The 12743-nt window shown below is 30.4% G+C and overlaps 2 protein-coding genes and 1 non-coding gene across 3 annotated transcripts in view; 1 reads left to right on the forward strand and 2 right to left on the reverse strand.

Moving 5' to 3' along the window:
• The window catches only part of LOC111228781 (homer protein homolog 3-like), a 21456-nt gene extending 19265 nt beyond the window's left edge, over positions 1-2191 (forward strand). The window contains exons 9-11 of the mRNA XM_022754812.1: positions 13-120; positions 248-328; positions 456-2191. Of these exons, the coding sequence (XP_022610533.1) occupies positions 13-120; positions 248-328; positions 456-641 (375 nt within the window). The 3' untranslated portion in view covers positions 642-2191. The remainder of the gene's footprint in view (positions 1-12; positions 121-247; positions 329-455) is intronic.
• A 74-nt stretch (positions 2192-2265) lies between these two features.
• Positions 2266-4740, reverse strand: LOC111228782 (ubiquitin-60S ribosomal protein L40-like). Its single transcript, XM_022754813.1, has 5 exons — positions 4676-4740; positions 4133-4240; positions 3300-3386; positions 3076-3178; positions 2266-2407 (listed from the first exon to the last, which is right to left on the reverse strand). The coding sequence occupies exons 1-5, from the start codon at positions 4680-4682 to the stop codon at positions 2314-2316; spliced, it is 399 nt and encodes a 132-aa protein (XP_022610534.1). The 5' UTR covers positions 4683-4740; the 3' UTR covers positions 2266-2313.
• Positions 4741-4974: 234 nt separating this feature from the next.
• trnan-guu lies at positions 4975-5048 on the reverse strand. The gene has a single exon. It is a non-coding gene; the product is annotated as a tRNA-Asn (tRNA).
• Between the last annotated feature and the right edge of the window lie 7695 nt (positions 5049-12743).

Genomic DNA, 12743 nt, shown 5'->3' on the forward strand with positions numbered 1-12743 from the left:
GTGTGTTATAAGGTGGCTGAATTGGAGGCACATGGAGGCCATGGCCCCAGTGACCTGCTGAAGGATGAGCTGACCCAGTCTCTGGAGGAGCTGGAGGCCCTGCTGAAGGCCAAAGATGAGGTTGGTACTTCATTGTTCCATTTTCTCATCAGCTGATGTCAGAGGTGAAAAGCTGCAATGTTTGTCACAGGTGTCGGGTGAATGATGCAGCTACTCAAACTCATACGAACCTTTCATTCTTTTCCAGGAGATCCACATTTTGCAAAGCAAGAAAGCAGAGTATCATGAAATGGAACACGATAGAGATGAGGCCATACACAGATTGCGGGTAGGAGTGTGATTATTACATGTGACATGAACACATTTATTGAGTAACAGTTAAACAATTAGTAGTTAAATTAAGTTTTTACAATTTTCCTTGCTTGGCATCCCCCTTCTATTCTCCTTCTCTGCAGGAGATGGAGATGCGTAATTCAGACTTGGAGCGGCGCATCCAGAACACAGAGCAGAACCTGAGTAACTCTCTGGAGGAACGGGATCGCATGGACAATGAAATCCAGAGGGCAATTGAAATTCTGGACATCAAGATCTTTGACCTTAATGACCTTCGCCAGAGCCTGGTCAAACTCATCGACAAGTAAGAAGGAAAAACACAATCCACGAGAGAGCTGGAGCGGGAGACAGGGTTGAGGTTGTTGTGGCCACGGCAGCAGCCAGTAAACAAAACACGATGGAGCTGGTCCCTGTCCTCCTCAAGCACAAGAACCACCTCGGCCGCAGGAAGGTTACTCCATGTGTGTGTTGCAGCAGTGGCTGTGCTGTACTCAACATCATACTGTAGGTGTTGGCCTAAGCAGCATCATATACATGGTATTGCTTGTCCAATCTAATGTTACGCTTCATGTTGCTTTCAAGGGTAACATTCAATGCAATAAACCAACTTTAAGGTAAGTGCTTAACAGTGCTAGACATTTAATATTGAGAACTGGTGCTTGTAGTTTTTCATAATTATGACTTTTGTATAAAAAAAAAAAAGGCAATGCAGTGTCAATATGAACGATAAGAGGCCTTGTTTTTTTCAACTGACAGGTGATATTTGAACATCTGTACAACAAAATGAGTCGATGCATATACGGAAAGGAACTTATTCTCAGTGAAAAGTGAATGCAAATAAGAGAGTGCGCAAGACAAAATTACTTTTAAGAGATTTGCCTGTTTAACAACCTGCATACGACATAATTATTACTGAGTCAACAAAGTTTGATTTGTGCAGAGATTAACTCGTGTATGGTGTTGTAGTCACCCATGCATCATGTAGCAACTATAATGTGAAGGACAGAGTGGCTCTATGTGGTGCTTTTCCACAGGAATAAACAATGGAATATATGTAAAAAGAAAAAAAGGAATAGTATGCTAATAGTATTTGATATTAGGGGGCGGCATGAATTTAAAGAGTAGATCTGAATATTGACACCAAAGATCAAATGTTACGAGCAGAGTCATTGATAAGGTCTTTCAGCAGCTTGTCTATTAACACATCCTCATTTAAGCTTGTAGGAAGCGTTTAATTCTAAAGTAAGTTACAGTACTTCTTAAATACATGTTAGTAGATAGGCTATGTTACACAATTAAAATTAGGATAAATAAGTGTTTTCAAAATGATACATGATTCAGTAACGCTACAGTAATTAATGAGTAACCATAAGAAATACAAGTCATCACTTAGTCATGCAGATAAGTTTAACTGACTGGCCCAGTCTAAGTAATTGTCCTGTGCTTCATCTCTTAACACAGCACTAAGCAACTTATTTATGATACATCTTAATAAACATGTCGCTCTGATTGGTGTGATGCATTCAAGGAACTTTAAGAGACATTTTCTGCCTTCTGTCTTTTTTCAGCACGTTACCTTTAGCTGTGGACAGTACTGTATGGCATAGGCCGTGAGTGTGGCTGTGCTGTATGAAAAAAAGAAAACCAGAATGTCTACTTCACTGAGTCTTTCTATCACACAGACTGTATTGTTTAACGTGGTCTATAATGCTGTGTTTGTATTAATTTTTTCAAGCCTTACTGTTGTATTTTAAGGATGATTGTGGACAGTCATGCCAGCTCTGTGTGTCAAACTTTGAGCTGTTGTCATGACAGTTTGGAAATAAAAGCAAAGAATACAGTCACTGTCTTCCGTGTGTGTGGACCATCTGGTTAATGAATTTTATTTCTGCCATAATATTTATCCAATTGTAAGACATGAACTATTATCAGTCTTGTCAAAATGTTTTATTGACAACACTGATCACTGACTCCAGCTTTCTACTTCAGCTTCTTCTTGGGTCTGATGTTGCTGGTGTGTCCGCACTTCTTCTTGCGACAGTTGACGGCACGCGGATGCAAACGAGCGTAGCACCTGACATGAGGGGAAAAAACTGTTAGATCAAAGTAATATAGCATTGATTGACTGCTACAACTTTTTTCCTCATTTAGAAACACAAAACAATTATGAAACATTTTGCTACCTCTCCTGCTCTAAGCCATATTTTCATTAGATGACAATCAAAATAGCTGAATGGTTTAGTGAGGGCCTTGATAACCCACTGATTAGATTCAAACTTTTTGAACTCTATCTAGCAAACTTAAAGTGCTACCATTAAGTTAGGACAGTAGTTCTCCGACCTATTCTTTCATGCCCCCATTAGGAGCAGGAAAAAAACCATCACACCTTCCTCACTGTAAACAAATTTTTTTTTTTTTCAATTTTTTTTCAACCATTAACATAAGCAGGGAAATTCATAACAAACTGGACCAAATTTAAAGTTATTTTATTTCACTAACAAACTGCATGTCCCACCATGACTTACTGTTAGGGAAAAGAAAGGGTCAAGATAAAATTTGCATAAACTCACACATACTTTACACATAAAAGACACAAGACTGTCCTGCCACAGTGTGTGAATGCAAAAGCAAGACAGATGTGTCACTGATGAGCAGTGCCTGTTTTATGTCCTTCCCCGTGACAAATCCTTCTTGTACCCTCAGTCTCACTTGTATAACAGTATGCTAGGTTTGTATACATACTTGCGGCAGACCATCTTCTCACAGTTGTACTTTTGAGCCAGCTGTCTCAGGGATGGCTCAATGATGCCCCCTCTCAGACGCAGAACAAGGTGGAGGGTGGACTCTGTGGGAGGAAGGAAAAGGGCAAATAATCATGATACATCAACAATGGAAAAAGCTGTAGACAGCAACACCTGTACCTTATAATTTTAGTGATAGTTCAGCACGGTGGAGGTTTCACCTACCCTTCTGGATGTTGTAGTCCGACAAGGTGCGTCCATCCTCGAGCTGCTTTCCAGCAAAGATGAGACGCTGCTGATCAGGGGGGATACCTCAAAACAAAAGAGTCCCAATTGTGAATTGGTGATTGTGTCAGGCATGGACAGTCATTTAACATTTACAGCTGTCTCTCAAATGTCAGGCCTGTGAATCATGGTATTACTCATACTTGTTAGAAACTTTAGAAAGACACCTAGCCCTGCTGCCCAGGTGCTGCCCACTGCTTGTGTTGTGGTGTGTGTGTGTTGTGTGTGTGTTGTGTGTGTGTGTGTGTGTGTGTGTGTTGTGTGTGTGTGTGTGTGGTTGTGTGTGTGTGTGTTGTGTGTGTGTGTGTGTGTGTGTGTGTGTGTGTGGTTGTGTTTGTGCTTGTGTGTGTGTGTGTGTGCGCGTGCGTGTTCACTACTCATGGATGGGTTAAATGCAGAGGTCAGATTTCCTGTGTGTATAAACATATATGTAGGCCTTATATAATGGGTTTCCCTTAGATGTCAATGGAATTATTGGATTAAATATTGCTGATATCAGCTGACCCTTAGTTCATGCACGACTACACTACACAAGACGTTACGTAACTGCTCTCATATTAAATAGATATAATAATAGTATCCCTAGTACATGTGATAACTGAATGAGCGTCAAGGAATCTTCCTATATTTTATTTGGTGTGATAAGAACAAACAAACAAAACAAACAAAATCAGTCCTGCTCTTAATTAGAAACCGAAAGACTACAGTACATGTTCATTTATACGTGTGTATAATGAACAAAGTGTGTATGATGAACAAACGACAAAGAGTACCTTCTTTGTCTTGGATTTTGGCTTTGACATTGTCGATAGTGTCACTGGGCTCCACCTCGAGGGTAATTGTTTTACCCGTCAGTGTTTTCACAAAAATCTGCATCGTTGCTGAAAAGAAGACCGAAAAATTAGTCAGTCAGATTGGGATGGGCCAGCCGATGTGAATACCACTCTTAGTGCCAACTTAACAAAACTCTTGCAACATGCTGCTAAAACTTGTTCCTATCTTTGATAATAACTTACTTCCTCATGTTTAGAATTTACTATCCAGGTACCTGTATTTGTTATACATCAGTGTTTTCAGCAGGGGGTTTTAACGATTTATTTGACACTGCTGACAGTGACAGTGCTGGTTACATCAGCAACATGAGCCTATACATACTTAACATACAAGAAAACTAGAGCTCAAAACTTATATACACGTGTGTAAGTTGAAATGCCATTTCTATACAGCCAAAAACAAATTTTAACTACTATTATAGTAACAGTTTAACATCCAACAAAATAAACGATCGTTTTATAAACTATAAAATCTGGACTTACCTATCATTCACCAGCAGATAGGCAAAACAGGAATCTGATGAACCCAGCCCCGTGCTTAAGAAGGGAACAAGCTCATCCAGTTTTTAAAAAAAATGTACTCCGTTGACACATCTGGACAGGTGGAGGAGGGCTGGTGTGTGTAGAACGCAGGTGCTGACATGTAGATCCATTCGCGGTTACGATTTGATTAGATAATACAAGTAAAGATAGCTACGTTCAGAATAATTTAACAATTCAATAATAAAAAGAGGAAAAATAATTATTAAAGAAATCGAATAAGAGAAAGCATAAATTTGCGTCGTCCCTGGGTGGGCTCGAACCACCAACCTTTCGGTTAACAGCCGAACGCGCTAACCGATTGCGCCACAGAGACAACTGTGACATTTATGCACACGCATGTGCTTATCTAATATTCACATATACAGCACAGTACATCACGAGTGAAATTGATAGTGAACTTGTTAAGCATCGGTGCGATAGCGCTCCCTACTGACAGCTACACTACGCAAGTAGCATTACAAAGCTACACTCATGTATTTAGCTTTAGCACCGCTGTGGTATGAGACCGCGAATATAAAAGGTGCATTTAAAAAGACATAAACACACAAGACGTAAGAAAATGGCAGCTAACGAAAAGCAACAAAAATTGCGGTAGAGGGTAATGGGGCTTGCAGAAAGGACGCGATTTGCGCTGCGCTCGCCTCTTGGGCCAGCGCACAGTTCAGGTGAGTCGCCGAGTACAGAGCAAACATAGGCCAAGTTTTACAAAATTCAAAGTATAGTGTGGCATAAAAAGTTAAAAAATGTCATATATTACGGCATAAAAGAAAAACAAAAAACAGCATACTATAGTGGGGCTTAAAAACGTCATACTATAGTAAGGCATAAGAACTCATAGTATAGTAAGGCATAAAAAGTAAAAAAAAATGTCATAGTATAGCAAGGCATAAAAAAATTAAAAAAAACAGCACACTATAGTGAGGCTTAGAAACGTCATAGTAAAGCAAGGCATAAAAAGTGAAAAAAATGACATAGTATAGTGAAGCATAAAAAGTTTTAAAAAATGTCATAGTATAGTATTGCATACAAAGTAAAAAAAAACATAGTATAGTGAGGCATAATAGATATCATACTATAGTAAGGCATAAAAACGTCATAGTATAGTAAGGCATAAGAGCTTCATAAAACCAATATAATATAATAAGGCATAAAAAGTCATAAAAATGTCATAGTATAGTAAGGCATAAGAGCTTCATAAAACCAATATAATATAATAAGGCATAAAAAGTCATAAAAATGTCATAGTATAGTAAGGCATAAAAAGTCATAAAAATGTCATAGTATAGTAAGGCATAGAAAGTCAAAAAAATGTCATAGTATATTAAGGCATAAGTAGTCAGAAAAACAAAGTAGTATAGTAAGACATAAAAACGTCATAAAACCAATATAGTAATATAGGGCTTAAAAAGCCATAAAAATGTCATAGTATAGTAAGGCATAAGAGCTTCATAAAACCAATATAATATAATAAGGCATAAAAAGTCATAAAAATGTCATAGTATAGTAACGTATAAAACGTCATGAAAAAGTCATAGTATAATATGGCCTAAAAAGTAAAAAAAAATGTCATAGTATAGCAAGGCATAGAAAGTCAAAAAAATGCAAGGCATGAAAAGTCAAACAAAATGTCATAGTATAGTAACGTATAAAACGTCATGAAAATGTCATAGTATAGCAAGGCATAGAAAGTCAAAAAAAATGCAAGGCATGAAAAGTCAAACAAAATGTCATAGTATAGTAAAGCATAGAAAAGTAAAAAAAAAATCCTAGTATAGTAAGGCATGAAAAGTAAAAAAAAAATCATAGTATAGTAAGGCATAAAAAGTCTAAAAAATGTATTATTATAGTAAGGTATAAAAAGTCATAAAAATGTCATAGTATAATATGGCCTAAAAAGTAAAAATAAATATCATAGTATAATATGGCCTAAAAAGTCAGAAAAATGTCATAAAAATAGCAAGGCATAGAAAAGTAAAAAAAATGTCATAGTATAGCAAGGCATGGAAAGTGGAAAAAATGCAAGGCATAAGAAATAAAAAAAAATGTCATAGTATAGCAAGGCATGGAAAGTGGAAAAAATGCAAGGCATAAGAAATAAAAAAAAATGTCATAGTATAGCAAGGCATGGAAAGTGGAAAAAATGCAAGGCATAAGAAATAAAAAAAAATGTCATAGTATAATATGGCATATAAAGTCAAAAAATGTCATAGTATGGTAAGGCATAATACACGTCATACGATAGTAAGGCATAAAAACGTCATAGTATAGTAAAGCTTAAAAAGTCAAAAAAATGTCACAGTATAATATCGCCTAAAAAGTAATAAAAATGTCATAGTATAGTAAGGCATAAAAAGTCATAAAAATGTCTTACTATAGTGAGGTATAAAAAGTCATTAAAATATCATAGTATAGTAAGGCATAGAAAAGTCAAAAAAATGTCATACTACAGTAAGGCATAAAAACCTCATACTATAGTAAGGCTTAAAAAGTCAAAAAAAAATGTCATAGTATAATATGGCCTAAAAAGTCAAAAAAAATGTCATAGTATAGTAAGGCATAGAAAAGTAAAAAACAAAGTCATAGTATAGTAAGGCATAGAAAAGTCAAAAAATGTCATAGTATAGTAAAGCATAGAAAGTAAAAAAGATGTCATAGTATATTAAGGCATAAGTAGTCAGAAAAACAAAGTAGGGTAGTAAGGTATAAAAATCTCATAAAACCAATATAATATAATAAGGCATAAAAAGCCATAAAAATGTCGTAGTATAGCAAGGCATAAAAAGTCAAAAAAATGTCATAGTATATTGAGGCATAGAAAGTGAAAAAAATGTCATAGTATAGTAAGGCTTAAAAAGTCAAAAAAATGTCATAGTATAGTAAGACTTAAAAAGTCAAAAAAATGTCATAGTATAGTAAGGCATAAAAAGTCATAACAATGTCATAGTATAGCGAGGCATAGAAAGTAAAAAAAATGTCATAGTATAGTAAGGCTTAAAAAGTCATAAAAATGTCATAGTATAGCAAGGCATAGAAAAGTCAAAAAAGATGTCATAGTATAGTAAGGCATAAAAAGTCATAAAAATGTCATAGTATAGCGAGGCATAGAAAGTAAAAAAAATGTCATAGTATAGTAAGGCATAATAAGTCAGAAAAACAAAGTAGTATATTAAGGCATAAAAATGTCATGTATAGGAAGGCATAAGAGGTAAAAAAAAAAATAGTATAGTGAGGCATAATACACGTCATACTACAGTAAGGCATAAAAATGTCATAGTATAGTAAGGCTTAAAAAGTCAAAAAAATGTCATAGTATAGTAAGGCATAGAAAGTCAAAAAAATGTCATAGTATAGCAAGGCATAGAAAGTCAAAAAAATGCAAGGTACAAAAATTAAAAAAAAATGTCATAGTATAATATGGCATAGAAAAGTTAAAAAAAATGTCATAGTATAATGAGACTTAAAAAGTCAAAGAAAATGTCATAGTATAGCAAGGCATAGAAAGTCAAAAAAATGCAAGGTACAAAAATTAAAAAAAAATGTCATAGTATAATATGGCATAAAAAGTAAAAAAAATGTCATAGTATAGTAAGGCATAAAAAGTCATAAAAACGTCATAGTATAGTAAGGCATAAAAAGTCATAAAAACGTCATAGTATAGTAAGGCATAAAAAGTCATAAAAATGTCATAGTATAGTAAGGCATAAAAATCATAAAAATGTCATAGTATAATATGGCATAAAAAGTAAAAAAAATGTCATAGTATAATATGGCATAAAAAGTTTAAAAAAATGTCATAGTATAGTAAGGCTTAAAAAGGCAAAGAAATGTCATAGTATAGCAAGGCATAGAAAAGTAAAAAAAAGTGTCATAGTATAGCAAGGCATAGTCATAGTATAATATGGCATAAAAAGTAAAAAAAAAGTACTAGTATAATATGGCATAAAAAGTAAAAAAAAAGTACTAGTATAATATGGCATAAAAAGTAAAAAAAAAGTACTAGTATAATATGGCATAAAAAGTAAAAAAAAAGTACTAGTATAATATGGCATAAAAAGTAAAAAAAAAGTACTAGTATAATATGGCATAAAAAGTAAAAAAAAAGTACTAGTATAATATGGCATAAAAAGTAAAAAAAAAGTACTAGTATAATATGGCATAAAAAGTAAAAAAAAAGTACTAGTATAATATGGCATAAAAAGTAAAAAAAAAGTACTAGTATAATATGGCATAAAAAGTAAAAAAAAAGTACTAGTATAATATGGCATAAAAAGTAAAAAAAAAGTACTAGTATAATATGGCATAAAAAGTAAAAAAAAAGTACTAGTATAATATGGCATAAAAAGTAAAAAAAAAGTACTAGTATAATATGGCATAAAAAGTAAAAAAAAAGTACTAGTATAATATGGCATAAAAAGTAAAAAAAAAGTACTAGTATAATATGGCATAAAAAGTAAAAAAAAAGTACTAGTATAATATGGCATAAAAAGTAAAAAAAAAGTACTAGTATAATATGGCATAAAAAGTAAAAAAAAAGTACTAGTATAATATGGCATAAAAAGTAAAAAAAAAGTACTAGTATAATATGGCATAAAAAGTAAAAAAAAAGTACTAGTATAATATGGCATAAAAAGTAAAAAAAAAGTACTAGTATAATATGGCATAAAAAGTAAAAAAAAAGTACTAGTATAATATGGCATAAAAAGTAAAAAAAAAGTACTAGTATAATATGGCATAAAAAGTAAAAAAAAAGTACTAGTATAATATGGCATAAAAAGTAAAAAAAAAGTACTAGTATAATATGGCATAAAAAGTAAAAAAAAAGTACTAGTATAATATGGCATAAAAAGTAAAAAAAAAGTACTAGTATAATATGGCATAAAAAGTAAAAAAAAAGTACTAGTATAATATGGCATAAAAAGTAAAAAAAAAGTACTAGTATAATATGGCATAAAAAGTAAAAAAAAAGTACTAGTATAATATGGCATAAAAAGTAAAAAAAAAGTACTAGTATAATATGGCATAAAAAGTAAAAAAAAAGTACTAGTATAATATGGCATAAAAAGTAAAAAAAAAGTACTAGTATAATATGGCATAAAAAGTAAAAAAAAAGTACTAGTATAATATGGCATAAAAAGTAAAAAAAAAGTACTAGTATAATATGGCATAAAAAGTAAAAAAAAAGTACTAGTATAATATGGCATAAAAAGTAAAAAAAAAGTACTAGTATAATATGGCATAAAAAGTAAAAAAAAAGTACTAGTATAATATGGCATAAAAAGTAAAAAAAAAGTACTAGTATAATATGGCATAAAAAGTAAAAAAAAAGTACTAGTATAATATGGCATAAAAAGTAAAAAAAAAGTACTAGTATAATATGGCATAAAAAGTAAAAAAAAAGTACTAGTATAATATGGCATAAAAAGTAAAAAAAAAGTACTAGTATAATATGGCATAAAAAGTAAAAAAAAAGTACTAGTATAATATGGCATAAAAAGTAAAAAAAAAGTACTAGTATAATATGGCATAAAAAGTAAAAAAAAAGTACTAGTATAATATGGCATAAAAAGTAAAAAAAAAGTACTAGTATAATATGGCATAAAAAGTAAAAAAAAAGTACTAGTATAATATGGCATAAAAAGTAAAAAAAAAGTACTAGTATAATATGGCATAAAAAGTAAAAAAAAAGTACTAGTATAATATGGCATAAAAAGTAAAAAAAAAGTACTAGTATAATATGGCATAAAAAGTAAAAAAAAAGTACTAGTATAATATGGCATAAAAAGTAAAAAAAAAGTACTAGTATAATATGGCATAAAAAGTAAAAAAAAAGTACTAGTATAATATGGCATAAAAAGTAAAAAAAAAGTACTAGTATAATATGGCATAAAAAGTAAAAAAAAAGTACTAGTATAATATGGCATAAAAAGTAAAAAAAAAGTACTAGTATAATATGGCATAAAAAGTAAAAAAAAAGTACTAGTATAATATGGCATAAAAAGTAAAAAAAAAGTACTAGTATAATATGGCATAAAAAGTAAAAAAAAAGTACTAGTATAATATGGCATAAAAAGTAAAAAAAAAGTACTAGTATAATATGGCATAAAAAGTAAAAAAAAAGTACTAGTATAATATGGCATAAAAAGTAAAAAAAAAGTACTAGTATAATATGGCATAAAAAGTAAAAAAAAAGTACTAGTATAATATGGCATAAAAAGTAAAAAAAAAGTACTAGTATAATATGGCATAAAAAGTAAAAAAAAAGTACTAGTATAATATGGCATAAAAAGTAAAAAAAAAGTACTAGTATAATATGGCATAAAAAGTAAAAAAAAAGTACTAGTATAATATGGCATAAAAAGTAAAAAAAAAGTACTAGTATAATATGGCATAAAAAGTAAAAAAAAAGTACTAGTATAATATGGCATAAAAAGTAAAAAAAAAGTACTAGTATAATATGGCATAAAAAGTAAAAAAAAAGTACTAGTATAATATGGCATAAAAAGTAAAAAAAAAGTACTAGTATAATATGGCATAAAAAGTAAAAAAAAAGTACTAGTATAATATGGCATAAAAAGTAAAAAAAAAGTACTAGTATAATATGGCATAAAAAGTAAAAAAAAAGTACTAGTATAATATGGCATAAAAAGTAAAAAAAAAGTACTAGTATAATATGGCATAAAAAGTAAAAAAAAAGTACTAGTATAATATGGCATAAAAAGTAAAAAAAAAGTACTAGTATAATATGGCATAAAAAGTAAAAAAAAAGTACTAGTATAATATGGCATAAAAAGTAAAAAAAAAGTACTAGTATAATATGGCATAAAAAGTAAAAAAAAAGTACTAGTATAATATGGCATAAAAAGTAAAAAAAAAGTACTAGTATAATATGGCATAAAAAGTAAAAAAAAAGTACTAGTATAATATGGCATAAAAAGTAAAAAAAAAGTACTAGTATAATATGGCATAAAAAGTAAAAAAAAAGTACTAGTATAATATGGCATAAAAAGTAAAAAAAAAGTACTAGTATAATATGGCATAAAAAGTAAAAAAAAAGTACTAGTATAATATGGCATAAAAAGTAAAAAAAATGTCATAGTATAGTAAGGCTTAAAAAGTCAAAAAAATGTCATAATATAGTAAGGCATAGAAAGTCAAAAAAAAAGTCATAGTATAATATGACATAAAAAGTTTTTAAAAATGTCATAGTAAAGTAAGGCTTAAAAAGTCAAAAAAATGTCATAATATAGCAAGGCATAGAAAAGTAAAAAAAAATGTCATAGTATAGCGAGGCATAGAAAGTAAAAAAAAAAGTCACAGTATATTAAGGCATAGAAAAATGTTATATATATAGTATAGTAAGGCTTAAAAAGTCAAAAAAATGTCATAATATATATATATTTTATATATATAGTATAGTAAGGCTTAAAAAGTCAAAAAAATGTCATAATATAGCAAGGCATAGAAAAGTCAAAAAAGATGTCATAGTATAGTAAGGCATAAAAAGTCATAAAAATGTCATAGTATAGCGAGGCATAGAAAGTAAAAAAAATGTCATAGTATAGTAAGGCATAAAAAGTCATAGTATAGAAAGGCATAGAAAGTAAAAAAAATGCAAGGTACAAAAAGTAAAAAAAATGTCATAGTATAATATGGCATAGAAAAGTAAAACAAAATGTCATAGTATAATGAGACTTAAAAAGTCAAAGAAAATGTCATAGTATAGCAAGGCATAGAAAAGTCATAAAAAATGTCATAGTATATTAAGGCATAGAAAAGTCAAAAAAAAATGTCATAGTATAGTAAGGCATAGAAAAGTCAAAAAAAAAATGTCATAGTATAGTAAGGCATAAAAAGTCATAAAAATGTCATAGTATAATATGGCATAAAAAGTCCAAAAAATGTCATATAATAATATGGCATAAAAAGTCATAAAAATGTCATAGTATAGTAAGGCATAGAAAGTCAAAAAAAGTCATAGTATAGTAAGGCTCAAAAAGTCAAAAAAAAA

Source organism: Seriola dumerili, unplaced genomic scaffold (genome assembly GCF_002260705.1).
Source record: "Seriola dumerili isolate Sdu_G_001 unplaced genomic scaffold, Sdu_1.0 BDQW01000226.1, whole genome shotgun sequence".
Lineage (NCBI taxonomy): Eukaryota > Metazoa > Chordata > Actinopteri > Carangiformes > Carangidae > Seriola > Seriola dumerili.